Here is a 25,989-nt window from a genome sequence, read left to right on the forward strand (position 1 = left end):
TGCATATAACTCCCTCCAAATACACAAATAACATTGTATTTATCTATAGTTGAAGCAATTATATTTACAGTACATTATAAAAATAAATCAATTGATGAAAATTCTAAAATCAGTATTTTAAAGAAATCAACTTCCTCCTTTTCATAGCTCATTAATTTCTGCTAGCACTCCTTACGGAGATAATAATTTTCATACATCATTCAATGATTGTTAAATGTTCGATGTAAATTGATATGAAAATTATTTAATTTCAACATGTATCAACTCTACATGTTTCTCTATTTCCCGTTTTCTTTAGTTCATGCAAAAGGAAAAATTTAAGGGAAAAGAAAGAAACTTAGAAGGAAGGTTAGATGCTCAACTAAAGAAACAAAACTTGAAGGAAATGAAAATCATTTGTTACCTTTATATAGTATTTCTTTTATGTTCTTTGAAATTCCTTTTCACATAATACTAATTAACCTACACTTAAATACTTAATGAACTATTCAAATTCTACTGATGTTGTATTAACAATGATTGGTTACTAATTTAAAAGTGTTAGAATTTGATGAGTCAAGTTAAGAAAATGAGAAGACAAATTATAGGAATTGTAAGAGTTTGGTAAAGTAATCATGATGTGTTAGTTTAAAGCAATTAATCATGTAAGACTCTAGGCATTAAAGTACCACTTTTCCACTTCCAAATCCCGTTCAATTTATGTAATTGAAAAATTAAATAATTGAATTTTATTTACTTAAGGTATGGAAAATTATATTTTTATTATAATTATTATAATTAATAATAATTCAATTGTTAGAGGTTAATACATATTAAATATTGTAATCATAGGTTGCATAAAAATTCGGCTAAGAATAAAATATATATTAGAGAAAACTTATTGAGAATTCTAATATTTGACTAATTAAATATTTTATAACATTTTAACTTATAGTAGGGGTAAAATGATAATCATATTTGGAAGTTAAAAGCTATTCACTTTTACTAATACTAATATAATAATAATAATAATAATAATAATAATAATAACAATAGTAATAATAATATATATAGGAATTAATCTAAGAAAAGTCAAAAGTTATTACTATTTAATTAAACTAATTATAAAATTTTAATTTATAGGAGGGTAAAACTGTAGTTCCACTTTTGACTTGAGTTCTTCCTACTTATAATAATACTAGCAGGAACACGTGTTCAGCCTCCTGTAGAAGATGAAGAAAACAGAATGGTTAAGTCATGTACCTTCAACCGCCGGAGCTTGAGCAGATGACCCAGGAGATTGAGCTAGAGCAGGTGGTGGAGGTGGTGGACGTGGATCATCATCAGCAGTAAAATCATTAACAACTTCTTCTACAACAGCTTCTTCTACAGCAGAACATGCATTGTTAGGTTCATTAGAAGCTTTCCTAAAAATAACACAATAGGACTATGGGACCTGCTGTAACAGTATTAAGAGCTTGAGCAGACAATTGAGCTGTAACAGCATTAGGAGCTTGAGCAGACAATTGAGCTGCTGGTGGAGGAGGTGGTGGTGGACGTGGATCAGTATTATCAACATCATCAGCTTCTTCATCAGAAGCTTCCTCGGCTTCTTCTACAATAGCTTCTTCTATAGCAGAACCTGCATTGTTAGGTTCATTACAATAATTGTTTTCCTAACAATAACACAATGGGACTATGGGACCTACTGTAACAGTATTACGAGCTTGAGCAGACAATTGAGCTGTAACAGCATTAGGAGCTTGAGCAGACAATTGGTGGTGGATGTGGATCAGTATTATCATCATCATCAGCTTCTTCAGCAGCAGCTTCATAAGCTTCTTCTACAATAGCTTCTTCTACAACAAAACCTGCATTGTTAGGTTCATTACAATAATTGTTTTTCTAACAATAACACAATGGGACTATGGGACCTGCTGTAACAGTATTACGAGCTTGAGCAGACAATAGAGTGTTAATAGCATTAGGAGCTTGAGCAGACAATTGAGCTGCTGGTGGAGGAGGCGGTGGTGGACGTGGATCAGTATTACCACCATCAGCAGCTTCTTCATCAGCAGCTTCAGCAGCTTCTTCTACAATAGCTTCTTCTACAGCAGAACCTGCATTGTTAGGTTCGTTACAATAATTGTTTTCCTAACAATAACACAATGGGACTATGGAACCTGCTGTAACAGTATTACGAGCTTGAGCAGACAATTGAGCTGTAACAACATTAGGAGCTTGAGCAGACAATTGAGCTGCTGGTGGAGGAGGTGGTGGTGGACGTGGATCAGTATCATCATCAGCAGCAACTTCTTCATCAGCACCTTCATCAGCCTCTTCTACAATAGCTTCTTCTACAGCAGAACCTGCATTGTTAGGTTCATTACAATAATTGTTTTCCTAACAATAACACAATGGGACTATGGGACCTGCTGTAACAGTATTACGAGCTTGAGCAGACAATTGAGCTGTAACAACATTAGGAGCTTGAGCAGACAATTGAGCTGCTGGTGGAGGAGGTGGTGGTGGACGTGGATCAGTATCATCATCATCAGCAGCTTCTTCATCAACTTCTTCATCAGCAGCTTCATCAGCTTTTTCTAGAATAGCTTCTTCTACAGCAAAACCTGCATTGTTAGGTTCATTACAATAATTGTTTTCCTAACAATAACACAATAGGACTATGGGACCTGCTGTAACAGTATTACGAGCTTGAGCAGACAAGAGTTGTAACAGCATTAGGAGCTTGAGCAGACAATTGAGCTGCTGGTGGAGGAGGTGGCGGTGGACGTGGATCAGTATCATCATCAGCAGCAGCTTCATCAACTTCTTCTACAATAGCTTTTTCTACAGCTGCATTGGTAGGTTCATTACAATAATTGTTTCCTAACAATAACACAATGGGACTATGGGACCTGCTGTAACAGTATTACGAGCTTGAGCAGACAATTGAGTTGTAACAACTTTAGGAGCTTGAGCAGACAATTGAGCTGCCGGCGGAGGAGGTGGTGGTGGACGTAGATCAGTATAATCAACAGCAGCTGCTTCTTCATCAGCAGCTTCATCAACTTCTTCTACAATAGTTTCTTCTACAGCAAAACCTGCATTGTTAGGTTCATTACAATAATTGTTTTCGTAACAATAACACAATGGGACTATGGGACCTGCTGTAAAAGTATTACGAGCTTGAGCAGACAATTGAGCTGCTGGTGGAGGAGGTGGTGGTGGATGTGGATCAGTATCATCAGCAGCATCAGCTTCTTCATCAGCTTCTTCTTCAGGAGCTTCATCAGCTTCTTCTACAATAGCTTCTTTTACAGCAGAACCTGCATTGTTAGGTTCATTACAATAATTGTTTTCCTAACAATAACACAATGGACTATGGGACCTGCTGTAACCTGCTATAACAGTATTACGAGCTTGAGTAGACAATTGAGCTGCTGGTTGAGGAGGTGGATCAGTATCATCAGCAGCAGCTGCTTCTTCATCACCAGCTTCTTCTACAGCAGCAGAACCATTTTTAGGTTCATTAGAATGGTTGTTTTACTAACAATAACAAAATGGACTATGGGACCTGATGTAACCTGCAGTATCAGCTGCCGGAGCCTTTGAAACTCCTCCTTGAACAGGATTCGCCGAAAAACTAGCTCCTTTTCTCCGAGCTTTTCCAGCCCGATGAGCTCTATCAACCATATTCGGAGGTACATCCGGATCGGAATCCAGATTTGAATTTCTAAATATAAAATCATTATACATCATACATAAAAATGAAAACTATAAGAATATTCAAAACTTACGCGAAAATCACACTGGAAAATTCATTCATTCGTTTAATATCTACTATTTCCGTAGATATCCACACCTTCAAATCCGTTGAGTTAATTTCATGATTTCTTAGTACTACTTCTTTCACCAAGTCATATCCATAATGATTCACCATCAACTCAAATGTACGTGTAACAAAGTAGTTTTTCATTATACAAGGATTATCACAATGCTTGTTATGATCCGCTACTGTACTACAAAGACTGCAAACATTCATTGCTAATTGGCTTCAGGATTTTCCTAGACGTTTGGGATGAAAGGAAGGCAACTTTTTACTTTTTGCTCTCTGTCCAGGAAAATTCTAGAAAGACAAAAGAAAGAAAAAGTCCAATGTACCCCTTTAGTCATAAAAAGATAATTTGTATAGTGAATGATATTGCTCTCGGGTTTAGAATTTTTTTACTTTTCTTTTCTCAATTGAATCTTATGTAATATTAATTGATATCATGATTAACTAATTTTTCTGAGATTTATCATTGTATACTTTCTCTTTATACATTTATTAATTAGGATCCATTAATTATTTTAGCCTTAATTAGAGAAACAGTTAAGCATGACGAATTACAATTACAATTTGAAACGGTATCTTTCTCTTCTTAAACGTTAATTTATTAGAATTCATAAATTATTATTGCCTTAATTAGAAGAAACGGTTCAGGACTGGAAATTGCATGTTGCATTTAATTAGTTAAAATTCATTTCAACGGAAATATAGGGGGAAACTCCAAAAAAAAACATTATAGGGCGACAAATTATTATTGCATGTCGCAGTTTTTTTTTTGGAGTTTCCCCCTATATTTCCGTTGAAATGAATTTTAATTAATTAAATGCAACATGCAATTTCCAGTCCTTAACCGTTTCTTCTAATTAAGGAAATAATAATTTATGAATTCTAATAAATTAACGTTTCAGAAGAGAAAGATACCGTTTCAAATTGTAATTGTAATTTGTCATGCTTAACTGTTTCTCTAATTAAGGCTAAAATAATTAATGGATCCTAATTAATAAATGTATAAAGAGAAAGTATACAATGATAAATCTCAGAAAATTTAGATAATCATGATATCAATTAATATCACATAAGATTCAATTGAGAAAAGAAAAGTAAAAAAATTCTAAACCCGAGAGCAATATTATTCAGTATACAAATTATCTTTTTATGACTAAAGGGGTACATTGGACTTTTTCTTTCTTTTGTCTTTCTAGAATTTTCCTGGACTGAGAGCAAAAAGTAAAAAGTTGCCTTCCTTTCGTCCCAAACGTCTAGGAAAATCCTGAAGCCAATTAGCAATGAATGTTTGCAGTCTTTGTAGTACAGTAGCGGATCATAACAAGCATTGTGATAATCCTTGTATAATGAAAAACTACTTTGTTACACGTACATTTGAGTTGATGGTGAATCATTATGGATATGACTTGGTGAAAGAAGTAGTACTAAAAAAACATGAAATTAACTCAACGGATTTGAAGGTGTGGATATCACAAAAATAGTAGATATTGAACGAATGAATGAATTTGCCAGTGTGATTTTCGCGTAAGTTTTGAATATTCTTATAGTTTTCATTTTTATGTATAATGTATAATGATTTTATATTTAGAAATTCAAATCTGGATTCTGATCCGGATGTACCTCCGGATAAGGTTGATAGAGCTCATCGGGCTGGAAAAGCTCGGAGAAAAGGAGCTAGTTCTTCGGCGAATCCTGTTCAAGGAGGAGTTTCAAAGGCTCCGGCAGCTGATACTGCAGGTTACATCAGGTCCCATAGTCCATTTTGTTATTGTTAGTAAAACAACCATTCTAATGAACCTAAAAATGGTTCTGCTGCTGTAGAAGAAGCTGGTGATGAAGAAGCAGCTGCTGCTGATGATACTGATCCACCTCCTCAACCAGCAGCTCAATTGTCTACTCAAGCTCGTAATACTGTTATAGAAGGTTACAACAGGTCCTATAGTCCATTGTGTTATTGTGAGGAAAACAATTATTGTAATGAACCTAACAATGCAGGTTCTGCTGTAGAAGAAGCTATTGTAGAAGAAGCTGATGAAGCTCCTGAAGAAGAAGTTGATGTTGCTGATGATACTGATCCACGTCCACCACCACCTCCTCCACCAGCAGCTCAATTGTCTACTCAAGCTCGTAATACTTTTACAGCAGGTCCCCTAGACCAATTGTGTTATTGTTAGGAAAACAATTATTGTAATGAACCTAACAATGCAGGTTTTGCTGTAGAAGAAGCTATTGTAGAAGAAGTTGATGAAGCTGCTGATGAAGAAGCAGTTGCTGTTGATGATACTGATCCACGTCCACCACCACCTCCTCCGCCAGCAGCTCAATTGTCTGCTCAAGCTCCTAATGCTGTTACCACTCAATTGTCTGCTCAAGCTCGTAATACTCTTACAGCAGGTCCCATAGTCCCATTGTAGTATTGTTAGGAAACAATTATTGTAATGAACCTAACAATGCAGCTGTAGAAAAAGCTATTGTAGAGGAAGCTGATGAAGCTGCTGATGAAGAAGCAGTTGCTGTTGATGATACTGATCCACGTCCACCACCCCCTCCTCCACCAGCAGCTCAATTGTCTGCTCAAGCTCGTAATACTCTTACAGCAGGTCCCATAGTCCCATTGTAGTATTGTTAGGAAACAATTATTGTAATGAACCTAACAATGCAGCTGTAGAAAAAGCTATTGTAGAGGAAGCTGATGAAGCTGCTGATGAAGAAGCAGTTGCTGTTGATGATACTGATCCACGTCCACCACCCCCTCCTCCACCAGCAGCTCAATTGTCTGCTCAAGCTCGTAATACTCTTACAGCAGGTCCCATAGTCCCATTGTAGTATTGTTAGGAAACAATTATTGTAATGAACCTAACAATGCAGCTGTAGAAAAAGCTATTGTAGAGGAAGCTGATGAAGCTGCTGATGAAGAAGCAGTTGCTGTTGATGATACTGATCCACGTCCACCACCCCCTCCTCCACCAGCAGCTCAATTGTCTGCTCAAGCTCGTAATACTCTTACAGCAGGTCCCATAGTCCCATTGTAGTATTGTTAGGAAACAATTATTGTAATGAACCTAACAATGCAGCTGTAGAAAAAGCTATTGTAGAGGAAGCTGATGAAGCTGCTGATGAAGAAGCAGTTGCTGTTGATGATACTGATCCACGTCCACCACCCCCTCCTCCACCAGCAGCTCAATTGTCTGCTCAAGCTCGTAATACTCTTACAGCAGGTCCCATAGTCCCATTGTAGTATTGTTAGGAAACAATTATTGTAATGAACCTAACAATGCAGCTGTAGAAAAAGCTATTGTAGAGGAAGCTGATGAAGCTGCTGATGAAGAAGCAGTTGCTGTTGATGATACTGATCCACGTCCACCACCCCCTCCTCCACCAGCAGCTCAATTGTCTGCTCAAGCTCGTAATACTCTTACAGCAGGTCCCATAGTCCCATTGTAGTATTGTTAGGAAACAATTATTGTAATGAACCTAACAATGCAGCTGTAGAAAAAGCTATTGTAGAGGAAGCTGATGAAGCTGCTGATGAAGAAGCAGTTGCTGTTGATGATACTGATCCACGTCCACCACCCCCTCCTCCACCAGCAGCTCAATTGTCTGCTCAAGCTCGTAATACTCTTACAGCAGGTCCCATAGTCCCATTGTAGTATTGTTAGGAAACAATTATTGTAATGAACCTAACAATGCAGCTGTAGAAAAAGCTATTGTAGAGGAAGCTGATGAAGCTGCTGATGAAGAAGCAGTTGCTGTTGATGATACTGATCCACGTCCACCACCCCCTCCTCCACCAGCAGCTCAATTGTCTGCTCAAGCTCGTAATACTCTTACAGCAGGTCCCATAGTCCCATTGTAGTATTGTTAGGAAACAATTATTGTAATGAACCTAACAATGCAGCTGTAGAAAAAGCTATTGTAGAGGAAGCTGATGAAGCTGCTGATGAAGAAGCAGTTGCTGTTGATGATACTGATCCACGTCCACCACCCCCTCCTCCACCAGCAGCTCAATTGTCTGCTCAAGCTCGTAATACTCTTACAGCAGGTCCCATAGTCCCATTGTAGTATTGTTAGGAAACAATTATTGTAATGAACCTAACAATGCAGCTGTAGAAAAAGCTATTGTAGAGGAAGCTGATGAAGCTGCTGATGAAGAAGCAGTTGCTGTTGATGATACTGATCCACGTCCACCACCACCTCCTCCGCCAGCAGCTCAATTGTCTGCTCAAGCTCCTAATGCTGTTACCACTCAATTGTCTGCTCAAGCTCGTAATACTGTTACAGCAGGTCCCATAGTCCCATTGTAGTATTGTTAGGAAACAATTATTGTAATGAACCTAACAATGCAGCTGTAGAAAAAGCTATTGTAGAGGAAGCTGATGAAGCTGCTGATGAAGAAGCTGATGATGATGATGATGATACTGATCCACGTCCACCACCACCTCCTCCACCAGCAGCTCAATTGTCTGCTCAAGCTCCTAATGCTGTTACAACTCAATTGTCTTCTCAAGCTCGTAATACTGTTACAACATGTCCCATAGTCCCATTGTGTTATTGTTAGGAAAACAATTATTATAATGAACCTAACAATGCAGGTTCTGCTGTAGAAGAAGCTATTCTAGAAAAAGCTGATGAAGCTGCTGATGAAGAAGTTGATGAAGAAGCTGCTGATGATGATGATACTGATCCACGTCCACCACCACCTCCTCCACCAGCAACTCAATTGTCTGCTCAAGTTCCTAATGCTGTTACAGCTCAATTGTCTGCTCAAGCTCGTAATACTGTTACAGCAGGTTCCATAGTCCCATTGTGTTATTGTTAGGAAAACAATTATTATAATGAACCTAACAATGCAGGTTCTGCTGTAGAAGAAGCTATTGTAGAAGAAGCTGATGAAGGTGCTGATGAAGAAGATGCTGCTGATGATGATACTGATCCACGTCCACCACCACCTCCTCCACCAGCAGCTCAATTGTCTGCTCAAGCTCCTAATGCTGTTACAACTCAATTGTCTGCTCAAGCTCGTAATACTGTTACAGCAGGTTCCATAGTCCCATTGTGTTATTGTTAGGAAAACAATTATTATAATGAACCTAACAATGCAGGTTCTGCTGTAGAAGAAGCTATTGTAGAAGAAGCTGATGAAGGTGCTGATGAAGAAGATGCTGCTGATGATGATACTGATCCACGTCCACCACCACCTCCTCCACCAGCAGCTCAATTGTCTGCTCAAGCTCCTAATGCTGTTACAGCTCAATTGTCTGCTCAAGCTCGTAATACTGTTACAGCAGGTTCCATAGTCCCATTGTATTATTGTTAGGAAAACAATTATTGTAACGAACCTAACAATGCAGGTTCTGCTGTAGAAGAAGCTATTGTAGAAGAAGCTGCTGATGAAGAAGCTGCTGATGATGATAATACTGATCCACGTCCACCACCTCCTCCACCAGCAGCTCAATTGTCTGCTCAAGCTCCTAATGTTGTTACAGCTCAATTGTCTGCTCAAGCTCGTAATACTGTTACAGCAGGGTCCATAGTCCCATTGTGTTATTGTTAGGAAAACAATTATTGTAATGAACCTAACAATGCAGGTTCTGCTGTAGAAGAAGCTATTGTAGAAGAGGCTGATGAAGGTGCTGATGAAGAAGTTGCTGCTGATGATGATACTGATCCACGTCCACCACCACCTCCTCCACCAGCAGCTCAATTGTCTGCTCAAGCTCCTAATGCTGTTACAGCTCAATTGTCTGCTCAAGCTCGTAATACTGTTACAGCAGGTCCCATAGTCCCATTGTGTTATTGTTAGGAAAACAATTATTGTAATGAACCTAACAATGCAGGTTTTGCTGTAGAAGAAGCTATTGTAGAAGAAGCTGATGAAGCTGCTGCTGAAGAAGCTGATGATGATGATAATACTGATCCACATCCACCACCACCTCCTCCACCAGCAGCTCAATTGTCTGCTCAAGCTCCTAATGCTGTTACAGCTCAATTGTCTGCTCAAGCTCGTAATACTGTTACAGCAGGTCCCATAGTCCCATTGTGTTATTGTTAGGAAAACAATTATTGTAATGAACCTAACAATGCAGGTTTTGCTGTAGAAGAAGCTATTGTAGAAGAAGCTGATGAAGCTGCTGCTGAAGAAGCTGATGATGATGATAATACTGATCCACATCCACCACCACCTCCTTTACCAGCAGCTCAATTGTCTGCTCAAGCTCCTAATGCTGTTACAGCTCAATTGTCTGCTCAAGCTCGTAATACTGTTACAGCAGGTCCCATAGTCCCATTGTGTTATTGTTAGGAAAACAATTATTGTAATGAACCTAACAATGCAGGTTCTGCTGTAGAAGAAGCTATTGTAGAAGAAGCCGATGAAGCTTCTGATGAAGACGCTGATGATGTTGATAATACTGATCCACGTCCACCACCACCTCCTCCACCAGCAGCTCAATTGTCTGCTCAAGCTCCTAATGCTGTTACAGCTCAATTGTCTGCTCAAGCTCTTAATACTGTTACAGCAGGTTACAGCAGGTCCCCTAGTCCCATTGTGTTATTGTTAGGAAAGCTTCTAATGAACCTAACAATGCTTGTTCTGCTGTAGAAGAAGCTGTTGTAGAAGAAGTTGTTAATGATTTTACTGCTGATGATGATCCACGTCCACCACCTCCACCACCTGCTCTAGCTCAATCTCATGGGTCATCTGCTCAAGCTCTGGCGGTTGAAGGTACATGACTTAACCATTCTGTTTTCTTCATCTTCTGCAGGAGGCTGAACACGTGTTCTTGCTAGTATTATTATAAGTAGGAAGAACTCAAGTCAAAAGTTGAACTACAATTTTACCCTCTTATAAATTAAAATTTTATAATTAGTTTAATTAAATAGTAATAACTTTTGAATTTTCTTCGATTAATTCCTATATATATTATTATTATTATTATTATTTTATTATTATTATTAGTAAAAGTGAATAGCTTTTAACTTCCAAATGACACAAACACAACTAAATATGTTAAAACACGTATGAAGATTGAATCAAATAAAGAAAAGATTTTGAAATTAATAATTAAATACTACCATTTCTTATGATTTATAAGATATTACCGAATGCATAATTTAGAGTTTGCAATCCAATTTTTTTCCTTCATTCAATATGAGAGAATGGAAGATGAAGTTTTAAAATTTAATTCGTAGAAATTAAATGAAAAGTATTGATCTTTGATCTTTCATCTTTGTTAATGTTTCTCATTTTATTACAATTATAAGTCTATTCAAATTTTTACTTTTAACATCTTTTCACTTTTAGTATTTAGTATAATATATATGATATTGTTTACTATTTAATTAGTTAGATATTTAATTTAGCATAAAGGTAAAATTATAATTCAAATTTACACTTAAAAGCATAATGAAACTTAGCATACCTAATTTGTACAAGTTACTTAAAAGCATAATTTAGCAAACCTAATTTGCACAAGTCAAACAAGATGAAATAAAAATTTAACATAAGAAGCTATACTGCATAGTCCTTAAGAGAAGAGTATCAACAACAACTTGCTTCACTTATTGAAATTTTAATCTTATTTATTAATTATTTTGTTTACTCTTATTTATTAATTATTTTTATCACATAAACAACAAAGTCGATGTAAAACTTATGACTTTACTTTATCGTATAACTTTCTGAATACAATTTTTGAGCCATCATTCTTCGCACTACATACGTAAAAGCATATGAAACACTACTATAAAAAATTTCTAATTCATAATTTAATCCCACATCTTCTCTATTGAAGAAGCAGAATTACAAAAAAGAGAACTCATGACATATAATTCAAGAGATTAGCCTATTAAAAGACCAAAATAGTTGCAACTCAACAAACCTATTTATCAAAATATACAAAGCGCGAAAAATAAATGATTAATTTATACAAAATGAAAAATGAAGGGATTTTCAGCAAGACAATTGCAAGGAATATTAGTAAAAATGTATAGGACACAATTATTATTACAATCCATCCTAAAAGAAGTATCATATAAACCCAAAAATAATTAACATATATTAATACATAAATTATGGTAGTACAACCAGCATATTTCTAATACCCAAATAAAGTTTCATACAATTATCAAAACCCAAAGAAGCATAATATTTTTTGCACCAAATTTCTCATACCTGGAACGACTTGCTAGGGAAAGGATCAATTCGGCATCAAAATAGACACTTATGAAAAGGTTTCCAAATCTAAAAGGATTACTGAGAAGTGAAGGAAAAGGGCAATTACATATGCTTGAAGAAACAAATATATAAAATTGTCTTATGATTGCTTTTCTAACATTGTTTTTTGTCAAGAAATTAGATGTTTGAGTGATTATTTTGATTGATCAATGTATATATTTTTCTATGCAAATTTAAAATCTTTTGTAAAGAATATGAAAAAGCTATTACTACATGGAAGATGAAAGAGACAAAACATTAAAATTGAAATAAATACCGGAGATAACTAAGTAATTCAAACATCTAATAATTGTGGGAAGATGGAACAATTTCTACATTCAAATTCAACGTAGAAAATGAATGGTATTTTGTTTAAAAGTTTTTTATTTTTTTTTTAAATTTTTAATGTAGAACAAAATTGTTAATAAAAATTTGTATGGGCATTTTCGTAATTCAATTTTGGACTTGAAGGCTTTCCACTTGTAATAATATATGATATGATGATTCAAACAATACAACGATTACAAAACTCCGTAACCTAAGAAATTATAAACTCTAATTTCTTCTACCCCAAGACACAAAACTAATCCCTAGTTTCGTATCTTCTAATTCTCTTCAAGTTCTTCAACTTGTCAAGCAATTCCTACTCACACAACTTGGATTGTAAACAAGACTCTTAACCTTACAATTTTAACACTCAACTCGCAACACTCAAAAGTATTTATCAAAACTCTTTATCGTGTTTTGATTTTCTCTCTTTGTAAGTGCGCGATTTTTTCTGATGCAAATAACTCCCTACTTATAGGTCAAAACTTCTACAAGTCCTTGTATAATTCAACTTGTATTTGCCTTCTACAAATCCTTGTTGACTTCTACTTGGACTTCATTTCTACAAAATACTGCACATCAACAAATCTTTGTTGATCTCGACTTTGACAAATGCCTTGTTAATCTCGAAAACCTTGCTGCACTTTAACTTGGATAAACACAAATTTTCCTTAAGTAAATAAGAAGGCATACTTTCCTTATTTAAATAAGAAAACATAATTTCCTTTTCATCTTGGTTTAGTTAAAAACGTGTATTCCTTATGCAATCTTGAATTCGTTGAATTCTCTGGAAAGTGTTACTCTACCTGTTCGATACAACTTTGCCAACATTCAAAATAAGATTAACACTCCTGTTACACAAAAATGAATTAAATATGGGTTGTTGAATTAGTTAGAAGCAATTAACAAATTTTATCCTTTTCCCATTTCTATAAACACATCTTATCATCCAGATTTAATTATCTATTGAATATACTACAAAGTTATTACTGAAATTCTATTTTTCCTCTTATATCTTTTCATCCAACATAGCTGAATAACTCGAGTATCTTCGCTACACTACTTTTCAGCTTCTAAAACCTCGGTTCTACTTGAGTCCCTACATTTTAGGTAACAACTCGATAGAAATCTCTTCCTTATCAGGTATTCCATGACATGAGATTTATCCTTCTTATCTAGCAAATACCCCTTCATTTATCTATGGTTCTATTCTTCGCCACAATAAGCATCTGATTTCAGCTTTAGGCAATTCACTCAAGGTGTTCAGGTAGTCCTATGTCTGACCAATTTTAATTCCTTGATATGTGATGGGAAAACTTTTTGCACTTGGAATATATAGACAAGATTATCAAACTACCTGTTATTTTCACCAATTTTATAGTCCTTAGTAGTCCCGTGAAATCTAAGCTTTTTGATGTTCTCACACCTTGGAATGATCTCTTTTTTACAACATCAACAGATATTGGAGGACTTCAAAACAAAATTCAAGACAATGGCAACTGAGATTTTTGCTTACTATGTTATTATCTAATATTCAAACCAAAAATTTGTTGAAGAACAACATCACGCCCCACTTTTATTTTAAGGACACCCTTAAAATAAAATCCCCAAGAATTGATGAAGTTCAATTGTCAAGATGGAAATCTAAAGGTCACCTATCTACATGGCAAAGAAAAGAATGGAACATGGTTTTGCTTCTTACCTGCAATTGTTCATTTAATGGTTTCAAATTATTGGTATTCAGAGGAGAAAGCAGGAAACTTATCATCTTTAATTTTCAAACTAGCTGCATCCACATATTTTAGGCCCCATATTAACTTGGCCAACAGGCATCGACACATGGCTTTGCCTTAGGTGGTTAGTGACAAAAACTTCAGCTCCATTTTTGTATAAATAATCCCCCATTCATGATCCTTTATCATCATCAAGCACAAGCATAATCAATTTAGCCATCAAAGTTCCCTAAATTTCTCATTCAATTTCTTGTTTCCAGTCTTCAAAGGAAAAATGGCAATGCTCAGCGCTAAGAAACTCATCAAGATGGCCAGGAAATGGCGGAAGTTTGCAGCCATACAGAGGAAAAGGATTTCATTTCCAAGAAATGGTAGTGATGCAGACAGTTGCAGTACATCTTCATCCTCTATAGTTGAAAAAGGATATTTTGTAGTATATACAGCTGATCAAGTTCGCTTTGTCATTCCATTGGTTTACCTTGAAAATGAGATCATTAGACAACTTTTCAACATGTCCGAAGAAGAATTTGGGCTACCGAGTGGTGGTCCTATTACATTACCCTGTGATTCATCCTTCATGCACTATATCATTTTGCTTATCAAGAAAGGCATAACTGCTGGAGATCTTCACAAAGCATTGCTCCTATCAATTCCTTCTTCTTGCTGTTCGACTTCTTCTTTGCACCAAGAAAGTGGAAACCAACGGCTTCTTGTTTGTTGAGTCATAATACATGCTAGCTGAATATAGTTTTTTAGATCGGCCATACACGGATAAACATTATTGTAAAGTGAATCATACAGATATACTGAATATTATTTTATCAGAGAAAATTTACCATATCCACGGCTATCACTTGTTACGTTTGGTTATGAGAAGATTTAACAATCTAATCCTCGATTGGTACCTCTTACGTATTAACACCACTTTGTTTATGGCAAGCATTTCACTTACAGCAGTACCTTCTAGATTGAATAAGGTCTAAATGATCAATAAATCAACTATGCTCCTTTTATGAGTATGTGCATTAGTATGTTCTAATCAGGCTTTGCTGAAGTATCTGCATTAGGGTGTCAGGGATGAGAGACAACGACATCTGAAGTACCGTTGTGCTCTTCTTCTAAGTTAGCATCCAGTGTGAACATTTTGTGGTATTTTCAGAAGCAATTAGGTGATAAAACAATATGAGCTAACTAGTCTTCAAATCTAAAGAAAGACTCAAGTATGATATCTGAATAACTGCAGATGTCCTTAAAACTCCATTAGATTGAATAAGTAGAGTCATTTGATAATTTCCGTTCTTTCAAGATATGGTTTTTAACTCTAACTGATGTTATAAGAATGAACAATTAACACATAATCTTAAGAAATACACAGAAAAGGAAAGGTTTTTGCACTGTGTATATATATGTTTAGAGAAAGTTTGACATCCAAAAGTTTATCCAAATATACAGACACTAAACTTGTTGAATAGTAGGCCTCAGCTTCTCATAACTTAGAATCAAGGACATCATAAAAAAATTTAAGCCTTAAGTATAGATAAAGCTGATGACTTGGTTCCGCTAAGTACTTTCTTGTTTCATATCACAAACTTCATTCTTATTCTGCTAAATGATACTTTCTTGGATGTGTTAGTTTGCAAGCAAATATAACCAAATAAATTAGTTATTATAAAAAACAGTTCTGCTATTAATTAATTGACCATGAAACAACTTCTATAGATTTTTGTGTTTCTGAACTATACAGTGAAATTTCTTTTCTAAATCTCCTATTTCTAATATCTAAGTCTACTATTCTACAAAATTTCATGTGCAAGAGAATTTGCACTTTGATACAATTCATGATCTCAAGCAGGATGTGAGATGAACAAACACGTCTTCCTTGCAAGGTATCGTGAGACCACCCATTGGATGATCGAAACCAAACTGTTCTTCAGCTTGAGTTAACAAGTCTTGAAATAAAGGCTGGCTCAAGTATGATATTGGCACGACGAATCTCTTCTTCTGGCTCTCTCCTACATATACTGCGCAATGTCCTTTTGGAACACCTCCGGAATTTGAAAACCTCCTCAAGATTCTAGTACCTTGAATAAGCGGACTCATTTTGATGCCCCTAGTGAGATACTTTGTAACTTCAAATGATGACTTCAAAGAAAGAGAAAGTATTTTTGAGGAATACACAGCAAGTGAAACTTGTGTTCTGCATAAAAAACTTTCTATGAATGTATATATACAAAGTTAGTGATACATTTCATATCCAAATTTAATGGTGAAGAGAATTTTGTGGCCACTGGTGAGGGGACAATGGCAAATGAAACTTCACATGACCTTCCTTGCTCTATTATTATCAAGTATTCAGACAACAAATTTGTTGAAGGACAACATTAGGCCCCAATTTTATTTTACGGACACCCTTAAATTAAAATCGACAAGGATTGATGAAGTTGATGCCAAGATAGAAATCTAAAGGTCGCCTATCTACATGACAAAGAAGAGATCAGAACACAGTTTTGCTTCTCACCAGCAATTGTTCATTCAATGGTCTAAATTATTGGCATTGCTGAGAAATACCAAGTAGGCCTATTTAATCAAAGAATAGAAAGGAAGAAACTTATCTTCTTTAATTTTCAACGTATCTTCATCCACAAATTTTAGGCCCCATACCAACTTGGCCAACAGACATTAGCACATGGCTTTGGCTTTGGTTAGTAACAAAAACTTAATCTCCGTCTTGTATAAATAATCCCTCTTCTATGAGCCTTTTCATCATCAAGCAAAAGCATTATCAGTTCAACCATAAAAATTCTCTAAATTTCTTATTTACTCTCTTGTTTCCAATCTTCCAAAAAAAATGACAATGATCAGTACCAAGAAACTCATCAAAATGGCCAGGAGATGGCAGAAGTTTGCAGCCGGGCAGAGGAAGAGGATTTCATTTTCAAGAAATGGTAATGATGTAGATGATTGTAGTACGTCTTCATCGTCTATAGCTGAAAAAGGACATTTTGTAGTATATACAATTGATCAAAAGCGCTTCGTGATTCCCTTGGTTTATCTTGAAAATGAGGTCATTAGGCAGGTTTTAATCATATCTGAAGAAGAGTTTGGTCTGTCAAGTGGTGGCCCTATTACATTACCTTGTGATTCAGCTTTTATGGACTACATCATTTCGCTAATAAGGAAAGGCGTAACTGCAGGAGATCTTCAGAAAGCATTGCTCCTATCATTTCCTTCATGTTACTGTTCGACTTCTTCTTTGCTCCAAGAAAGTGGAAACCAACAGCTTCTTGTTTGTTGAGTCATAATCCACATTATTTATACTACATCCTAGATCAAAATAGTTTATAGATAGGCCATTCACTGACAAACAAAATTGTAAAGTGCATCACACAGATTGAATTTTATTTAATCAGAGAAAGTTTACCATATCTGCCGCTTTCACTTTTACATTTGGTTATCATAGGTCCCAAACTATAATTATTTAATAGGTCCATTCAGTTGTCAACCTAATGAAGAAATAATGTAACTCATAACTTCCATCCTGTCAAACAAGATTTTTTGACAAATTTAATACCCCATATCAATATCCAACAGACATCGCATTGCTTTGTCTTCCATGCTAGTGTCAGCATATTAAAAATAAACTTGTTAAAGAAAATAAGATGCCCAAAATATATTTGTGCAGAAACAATTAGGTGATAAAATAATTGCAGATGTTGAAAACGTCCTTAAGTGGAGTCATCTTGATTCCTGTTCTTTTAAGCTATATATGATTTTTAACTCTAAATGATGATCCAAGAATAAACAAGAAACAAATAATCATGAAAAATGCACAAAAAATGAAATATTTTTTCACTGTACATGTTATGGAAAGTCTCACATCCAAAATTTAGTAGTCGAGACAAATAAGGTGGAGCTGGTGAGGAAAAACTCAAATGACATTCTTATTCCGCTAAAGGATACTTTCTTCGATGTGCTAGTTACTGCGACACAGTGCAACTGTTGCATGCAGGGGCTTAATTAATTTGCTTAGAAGAAATATCCTGCATGAATAACAGAATTGTTTTAGCAGATACTACCAAAATTGTGATTATTAGAACCAGCACTTTTGCTATACATAAATTTATCATTGAAGAAATTTTCTAGCATGTTGTCTTTCTAAATTATACAGTGGATTTTACTCTTTCTAATATCTAAGTCCTACTACTACTTTACAAAATTTCATGTGCAAAAGAATATGCACTTTAATACAATTCATCGTCTCAAGCGGGATGTGAGATCAACAAACACGTCCTCTTTGCAAGGTATTGTGAGACCACCCATCTGATGATTGAAGCCAAACTCTTCTTCAGCTTGAGTTAACACGTCTTGAAATAATGGTTGGTTCAAGTAAGATATTGGCACGACGAATCTCTTCTTCTGGTTCACTCCTACATATACTGCACAATGACATTTAGGAGCACCTGCGGAATTTGAAAACCTCCTCAAGATTCTAGTACCTTGAATTGTTAGAACAAAATACTCAAGAAACTGATTTGAAAAATAAAAATAGAATTTCAGCTATATATTAATCTGCAGAAAGTCTGAATTTATACAAGGACATTAAAACTAAATAAGAAAACGTGTCACTAACTACCATAAAAGGGGCCACTAACAGCCATAAATGGGGCCACTAACTTCAGGAAGTTGAACAACTAAAGTTGACTAAGTCTATCTAGAAAATAGGAAGCACTAAACTGAAATAAGTAAAACAGTAAAAAATAATAATAAGCTGGAAAAAATGTCAATAGTCTAACACTCCTCCTTGGCATTTTTGTGGCAAACACCAATTCTCTGCATCAGATCTTCAAACATTTCCTTTGGCAATGACTTTGTGAAAATGTCAGCTAGTTGGTTCTCGGATGAACAATGAACAAGCAACACTTCATTAGATTATTGGACTTCTCTAATAAAATGAAACTTGATCTTGATATGCTTAGTTTGACCATGAAACACTGGATTTTTTGAGATTGAAACTGCTGAACTGTTGTCACACATGATCTTGGTAGCTTATGTTTGTTCATGGCCTAAGTCCTTCATCATCTTCCTTAGCCAGATAGCTTGATTCACAACAGATGCAGCAGCTATGTACTCAGCTTCTGCTGTTGATTGAGCTGTAGTTTCTTGTTTTCTAGAGCTTCAACTAAAACAACTTGTCCCCAAACAAAAAAGATATCCAGAGGTGCTTCTGGAATCATCAACTCTACCACCCCAATCACTATCAGAGTACCCGATCAGGTTCATATTTACTTCGGCAGATGTTGGGAAAAAAATTCCAAACTTGCTGGTTCCTTTAATATACCTTAACACTCTTTTAGCCGCTATGAGGTGTGTGTCTCTAGGCGAATGCATGAACCTAGAGAGCAAACTAACAACAAATAGAATGTCAGGCCTGCTTGCGGTTAGATATAAAAGACTAGCAATTAAGCTTCCATACATACAATCGTCCATTTTTTTCGAAATCCTCATCCTTGTCAAGCTTCACACCAGTAGATATTGGAGTACTCACAGGTTTGCTGTCTTGCATTTTGAACTTGTTTAGAATATCCGAAATGTATTTCTGCTGGCGTATGAAAATTCCATCACTGGACTACAACACTTCCATGCCAAGAAAGTACTTTATGACTCCAAGATCAGTCATGTCAAAGATTTTCTCCATTTCATCCTTTAACCTTTAGATTAGTTCAATTTTGTTTCCTGTCACAAGCATGTCATCCACATAATTGAGACAATTAAGGACTCGCTTGCAGCAGTGACTTTCACATACAAAGTAGCTTCACTTTGACTTCTACTAAGCCAAGTTGGATGAGATGATTATCCATTCTCTCATACCATGCCCTTGGGGCTTTTTTTAGGCCATACAAGGCCTTTGTTAAGAGATAAACTTGATCCTTTTTTCCGGGAGTTGAGAAACCATCAGGTTGCTCTACATAGATCTCTTCAGCAAGCAAACCATTGAAGAAAGCCAATTTGACATCAAGTTGATTAATCTGCCAGGAACTATGAGATACAAATACAAGAATAAGCTTGATTGTGTCATACCTTGCTACAGGAGCAAATGTTTCCTGGTAATCCACACCATATTGTTGTGCGTATCCCTTTACAACTAATCTAGCCTTATGTTTGCAAATTGTTCCATCAGGATTGAGTTTAGTCTTGAAAATCCATTTTACACCAATCACCTTGCGATTTCTAGGTATGTCAACAAGCTGCCAGGTTATGTTCTTCTCGATCATGTCTAGTTCTTCTTGCATAGCTCTCCTCGATGCCTAAGAGTCTTGTGCTTCAGCATAGCTTGTTGGTTCAAAGTAACCAAGTTACACCGCTGATAGACATCTTTTAAGGATCGAGTTCCCCTCACTGGTACATCATCCACTAGTTCATCTTCAGAAAGTTGAGGCTGCTCTATTGAAAATAAATCAGAATAAGAGGTCTTCTGATTTTTCCAATCACAACCAGCTGATTCACCAAACTTCACTTCTCGGCTAAGAATTAGTTTGTCTAATTTTAAACAGAAAATCCTGTAACCTTTGGATGAACTATAGCCCATAAATATGCCTTTATGAGCCTTGTTGTCCAGCTTACTCCTCTTTGTTTCCAGAACTTGATAATAACATATAAACCCAAAGATTTGTGAGATGGTGTATTGATGGTTTGTTCCTACACCAAGTATCATATGGAGTCATATCCTGCAAGGCCTTTGTAGGCAATCTGTTCAGCAAATATACAGAGGTATTGACTGCCTCAGCCCAAACTGATTTGGGATCTTTCTTTCGAGCAAAAGACATCTGGCCATCTCCATTACTGTCATGTTCTTCCTTTCAGACACGTCATTTTGTTGTGGAGTGTATAGTAATGTCAATTGGCGTTCAATACCTGCGCTACTACAAAACTCCACAAATTGAGAAGAAGTATATTCTCCTCCATTGTCAGACCTTAAAGCCTTAATACTAAGATTACATTGATTTTCCACTAAAGCTTTAAATCATCATATATTATTATAAGTGGGAAGCTTCTAACCTCAAAGTTGAATTACTATTTTACCCTTATTTTACCTCTAAAATAAATTAATATTAATATTTATTTAATTAATTAAATATTAAGTAAAAGTTATATTTAAATTCATGCATCAAATAAGATCTTAATGCATCATACATTCATGTACTAATTAAATGTAGATAATGAAGAGTCTAATAACCTTTCAACTTTAATTTGTAAGATAAGTGGGGGTAATGAAGAGTCTATCAAACACAATCACACCACACTATATATATTCCTTATTTTATTTAAGTTTGTAATCATCTTGCATACTACAGTAGGTTAGTCTACATCCCTTGTAAAATTTTTATTACCAGTTTGTAATTATAAGAATTTTTACTATTTTATTTATTTGTATCCTTTAAAATTTCATACACATTCATCTTCTTTTTGTTGAGAAATATGTAAACTATGATAGTTACAAGATGAATTTACTCCAACATGAAGTTGTAAGTGAATATTTATTTTTCACATCTCCATCGTTTTGAGTTTTTAAATATAACTTTGTAGTTGATTACTGTATTTTTGTATTCATCCTTTCTTCTATTTTAGGATATATAGTAAAGCTAATCACATTTTGTATTTATCATTAATTATTTTGAGGGTAAACATGCTAAATCCCATAGAATAATAATTATGTATTTTTAATTGTTTGATAATCATTTATCTTTTTAAACCAACATATTACTACTTTTTCCTTTTTATATTTAATCTCAAATGTTCAAAAAATTATAGTTTTTTATGAAAGGACTTAGATTTGAACTTTGCTATATAAATTAAAATTTTCTAATATCAATTAGGGGACAAACGTGCAATGCACGTTTCGAGAACTAGTATATTAATATAAGTGGGAACAAAAAAGTTAAAAATTGAATTACGATTTTACCTTACTATAAATTAAAATATTATAAAATATTTAACTATTTAATTTAAATATTAAATTGTTTCATTATAATTAAAATGTTGATAGACTTTTGCACTTCCTTAGGTTAATTCCTAATTAAAATATCTAACTTAATAATACCTATTTTCTATAATATATATATATATATATATTCTCTTTTTTGAGATCTTAAACGTCTAAATAATTTGATTAATGTTTTATTCTCTATCTATAATTACTATGATTAAAATAAATTATATTAAATTGGTTAGTAAAAAGAGCAATACTCCATCTCCCCATGTATAAGATCATGATTATTTCATTAAATATACAAATTCTTCAACTTTTCATCTTCTCTTTTAATTATTAATAATACTCAGTTATGAGTTAATGACATTAATAGTCTTTAATTTCTTATCTTATATTTTGTAGAGGTAAAGTTATGGTCTCCATTTATAATTCCTATAAATTATTTTTTAAAAAAAAACTAAATGGTGAGGCTCGTAAGCCTCTTTTATATAATCTCTAACTAATGGAGGAATATTTCTTGTTCACCAATTACCTCCTTTTGATGAGATCATTTCAGCGACTTTCATGTACCATTTATATTATTTTTTTGTTTAACTATAATAATATTATATAAGATTTTAATAGTGATATTTTGTATCCTACTTTCATTATTATCACTTTAGATGACTATTTTTTCAATTGGTTTGCTGTTTTATAAATTCTTGAATTTATTTGGAATCTTATATTTGTATATTGTATTTTGCCATGTAAAATATTATTTTTTCTTATTCATATTATATCAGCTCATAGATTATCACAATATATTATTCTACTTCTTTTATTAATGTGGATTGTAGTAAAACGTACAAAAAATTGATGGTTATTGATGGAGTAACTCATTCTTCTTATTGAGATTTTTGTAGCTTTAATGATTATTTTTCCATAATTTTGCTAGATATCTTGTTTTTTTACAATTTATGTTTACTTCTCTTTTAATATTATTATTTATTTAGATTTCAATTTCATAATCGATAAGCTACTTTTTAAAAACCGAGGCATTTTCAAATTGATGTATGTTCAAATAGTTTATGTTATCGATGTATATCATGAAGAAGACTCTTGAATTTGATAGGATATGGTAGAAAGAGTCAATAAGAGCTCGGAATATTATGTACTAGTTTTGTATTTATTTTTTAATCTACATTATTATTTATAACCGTCTTATGAAGAATGTATACATTGTATTTTTTTTCCTTCTCTATTTTTTCTGTGTTTTTTTCGTCTCTATTAGACATCTTAATTTAGTTTTCTATGAAGTCGTAAGTCTAAATACTTGTTTGAGCTCAAATTAGCCATTTGTGACTTTATTAAAAGTTTGCTAACTATTAACCAAAGTTTAAAAGTTATAGTAGATTGCTTAAAAAGAATTAATTTGAAACATCAAAATGTGCCCCTTATTGGTGTTTTATGGTTATATTATTAAAGATTTATTTATAATTTTTGTATTATATTATTCATTGCATTGTTTACACACTATATGTTTTCATTGCATTTTAGTCATTCTAATATATCTAGGAACACACGTGCAAAGCACGTGTCAAGAAACTAGTTATTTAAAAACATCAAAGACTTCACTCTTCAGTCTTATGAAATAAACCCAACACGTTCTGGTGTAGTCATCAATAAAGAGGAGAAAGTATTTGTTACTACTCAGTGAATATGTTTTCATTGGATCGCAAACATCCATATGAATGAGCTGAAGTTTCTGGTTAGCTCTCCTTACTTGATTTGCTTGAAATGACAATTTTGTTTGCTTTTCCTGTTGGCAAGTTTCACAAATTTGAGCATTAGAAAGAAATTCAGACATGGTTTCCACTAGCTCCTTTTTTTCATCTCCGCGATGCTTCTCATATTGAAGTGACCAAACCTTTTGTGCCATAGGTTTGTACATGTTTGTGAAGTAATAGTGTAACCTGCTCAGTTATTTTCTCCCAATCAATTTAAAACATTCTGTTGCTCACCTTGACATAAAATAACTCTACTCCAGAAGAGTCAGAAACAACACATTCACGATTATTAAAATGCAGAGAATAATTATTTTCAAGCATTTGTCCAACAATCAACAAATTTTGATTCATATCAGGTGTGTACAAAACATCAGGAATAGTTTGGATACCTGATATTGTTGAGATAGACACTGTACCTCTGCCTTTGACTTCTACTACCTCACCGTTTCTCACTTTTACTTTAGATTTGTAAGTATCATCGAGGAATTTGAACAGTTCAACATCATTGCACAAGTGATGTGTGCAACCACTGTCAAGAAGCCATGAATCAGAGGATTCACTGATTGAAAAGTATGAAACTGCAAGAGTTGCTCCTCATGTGCATCGCAAGCTTCTGCTACTTGTGCTTGCAAAGCACCAAAGGCCTTTGCTCTTAATTTGCAGACCTTGGATATGTGTCCCGTCTGCTTACAGTTGCCGCATATAGCATCGACTCTCCACAAATAATACTTCTACAGATGTGTATTTCTTTTACAATGTTTGCAAGGAGGGAACTTTTGCTTCACATCTCCACTATTATTTCCTCTATCATGCTTGCCCTTATTCTTTTGGTGGAATTGTTGCTTTCCTTTTTGCTTTTGTACAGAGAAAGCTCCTTCACTGAAATTTTCCCGTCTCATAGTCCTCCTTTGCTCTTGTTCTTGAAGTGCACTCATTAGTTCACCTACTGAAAGTTTCCCAGGTCCTTGGATTCTTCAAGGGAGGAAATCTTAGATTCAAGCCTTTGAGGAAGAGTCACAAGAACTTTCTCCACAATTCGTTTGTCTGTAAATTCCTCACCATGAAGTCTAATGTTATTAACAATTAAAGAGATTCGATCAGCATACTTACTGTCTCCTTCATATTCAACGACGCAAACTCTCTTTTTAGGTTCAACACTTGGATTTGACGTGTTCTATCGCTGCCTTGATATTCTTCTTTCAACCTATCCCAAGCCTCTTTTGCAGTTTTGCAAGCCATGATTCTGTAAAACATAGAATCCGCCACAGCATTCTGCATAAGCGACTTGACTTTAGATTTCTTGGCCTTCTCTTCATTGTTGAATTTGATCTAAGCCAAGGTAGGATTTGTTGGTAAAGCAACAAGTGGTATATCATCCGTCACAGTTTTCCAAAGTTCATTGGCTTCAAAAAAAAGCTTGCATCTTCACAGACCAAGTTTGGTAATTTTCACCGGTAAAAGTGAATGGTGGATTTAAAGGTAGGTTGTTGGATGCCATTTATGTTGAAGGTTAAAACCTTTTGGTCCTGTAAGATCAACTAGAGGCTCTGATGCCACTGTTAGAAAAAAATACTCAAGAAACTGATTTGAAAAATAAAAATAGAGTGAACTTATACAAGGACATTAAAACTAAATAAGAAAATGTGTCACTAATTACCATAAAAGGGGTCACTAACAGCCATAAATGGGGCCACTAACTTCAGGAAGTTGAGCAACTAAGGTTGACTAAGTCTAGCTAGAAAATAGTTAAGCACTAAACTGAAATAAGTAAAAACAGTAAAAAATAATAATAAACTGAAAAAAATGCCAATTGTCTAACATGAATAAGCGGACTCATTTTGATACCCATATTGAGATACTTTGTATCTTCAAATGATGAATCAAAAAGAAAAAGAATGAATGATTTTGAGAAATACACAACAAGTGAGACTTGTGTTCTGCATAAAAAAAAGACTTTCTATGTATGTGTATATATACGAAGTTAGTTGTAAGTTTTATAAACAAATTAAATGTGAAGAGAATTTGGTGGCCACTGGTGAGAGACAATTGCACATTAAGCTTCAGATGGTTTTGCTTACCCTGTTATTGTCAAGTATTCAAACAACAAATCTATTGAAAAACAACAATAGGCCCCAAAAATTATT

The 25,989-nt window shown here is 34.6% G+C and overlaps 4 protein-coding genes and 1 pseudogene across 4 annotated transcripts; 3 read left to right on the forward strand and 2 right to left on the reverse strand.

The window, feature by feature from the left end:
• Nucleotides 1-1,234: 1,234 nt before the first annotated feature.
• Nucleotides 1,235-4,024, reverse strand: LOC107016894 (ras-associated and pleckstrin homology domains-containing protein 1-like). Its single transcript, XM_015217213.1, has 12 exons — nt 3,780-4,024; nt 3,567-3,715; nt 3,381-3,482; nt 3,147-3,308; nt 2,898-3,083; nt 2,705-2,835; nt 2,412-2,643; nt 2,163-2,348; nt 1,914-2,099; nt 1,753-1,850; nt 1,436-1,655; nt 1,235-1,365 (listed from the first exon to the last, which is right to left on the reverse strand). The coding sequence occupies exons 1-12, from the start codon at nt 4,022-4,024 to the stop codon at nt 1,235-1,237; spliced, it is 2,028 nt and encodes a 675-aa protein (XP_015072699.1).
• A 1,288-nt stretch (nt 4,025-5,312) lies between these two features.
• On the forward strand, nt 5,313-10,549 carry LOC107016895 (verprolin-like). Its single transcript, XM_015217215.1, has 23 exons — nt 5,313-5,341; nt 5,406-5,554; nt 5,639-5,962; nt 6,026-6,211; nt 6,274-6,417; nt 6,480-6,623; nt 6,686-6,829; nt 6,892-7,035; nt 7,098-7,241; nt 7,304-7,447; nt 7,510-7,653; nt 7,716-7,859; nt 7,922-8,101; nt 8,164-8,328; nt 8,410-8,607; nt 8,671-8,856; nt 8,920-9,105; nt 9,169-9,324; nt 9,406-9,591; nt 9,655-9,840; nt 9,904-10,089; nt 10,153-10,338; nt 10,419-10,549. Exons 1-23 carry the CDS (start codon nt 5,313-5,315, stop codon nt 10,547-10,549), a joined length of 3,786 nt encoding a protein of 1,261 aa, XP_015072701.1.
• Nucleotides 10,550-14,299: 3,750 nt separating this feature from the next.
• Nucleotides 14,300-14,893, forward strand: LOC107017437 (auxin-responsive protein SAUR68-like). Its single transcript, XM_015217667.2, has one exon. It carries the CDS (start codon nt 14,367-14,369, stop codon nt 14,811-14,813), a length of 447 nt encoding a protein of 148 aa, XP_015073153.1. The 5' UTR covers nt 14,300-14,366; the 3' UTR covers nt 14,814-14,893.
• A 1,985-nt stretch (nt 14,894-16,878) lies between these two features.
• Nucleotides 16,879-17,446, forward strand: LOC107017449 (auxin-responsive protein SAUR68-like). The gene has a single exon (XM_015217675.2). It carries the CDS (start codon nt 16,941-16,943, stop codon nt 17,385-17,387), a length of 447 nt encoding a protein of 148 aa, XP_015073161.1. The 5' UTR covers nt 16,879-16,940; the 3' UTR covers nt 17,388-17,446.
• Nucleotides 17,447-18,343: 897 nt separating this feature from the next.
• Nucleotides 18,344-25,899, reverse strand: LOC114076945 (annotated as a pseudogene).
• Nucleotides 25,900-25,989: the final 90 nt, after the last annotated feature.

The sequence above is a fragment of the Solanum pennellii genome, chromosome 4 (genome assembly GCF_001406875.1).
Source record: "Solanum pennellii chromosome 4, SPENNV200".
Classification (NCBI taxonomy): domain Eukaryota; kingdom Viridiplantae; phylum Streptophyta; class Magnoliopsida; order Solanales; family Solanaceae; genus Solanum; species Solanum pennellii.

Bases quoted from the DNA above. Each gene is read 5' to 3' on its own strand.
- LOC107017437 (XM_015217667.2), top strand. From the start codon at position 14,367: ATGGCAATGCTCAGCGCTAAGAAACTCATCAAGATGGCCAGGAAATGG.
- LOC107017449 (XM_015217675.2), top strand. From the start codon at position 16,941: ATGACAATGATCAGTACCAAGAAACTCATCAAAATGGCCAGGAGATGG.
- LOC107016895 (XM_015217215.1), top strand. From the start codon at position 5,313: ATGAATGAATTTGCCAGTGTGATTTTCGC. The intron at 7,036-7,097 runs GTCCCATAGTCC...CTAACAATGCAG, and splicing joins TCGTAATACTCTTACAGCAG to CTGTAGAAAAAGCTATTGTA. The intron at 9,325-9,405 runs GTAATACTGTTA...CTAACAATGCAG, and splicing joins TCAATTGTCTGCTCAAGCTC to GTTCTGCTGTAGAAGAAGCT.
- LOC107016894 (XM_015217213.1), bottom strand. From the start codon at position 4,024: ATGAATGTTTGCAGTCTTTGTAGTACAGTAGCGGATCATAACAAGCAT. The intron at 3,483-3,566 runs GTTACATCAGGT...CTGCTGCTGTAG, and splicing joins TCCGGCAGCTGATACTGCAG to AAGAAGCTGGTGATGAAGAA. The intron at 2,349-2,411 runs GTCCCATAGTCC...CTAACAATGCAG, and splicing joins TCGTAATACTGTTACAGCAG to GTTCTGCTGTAGAAGAAGCT.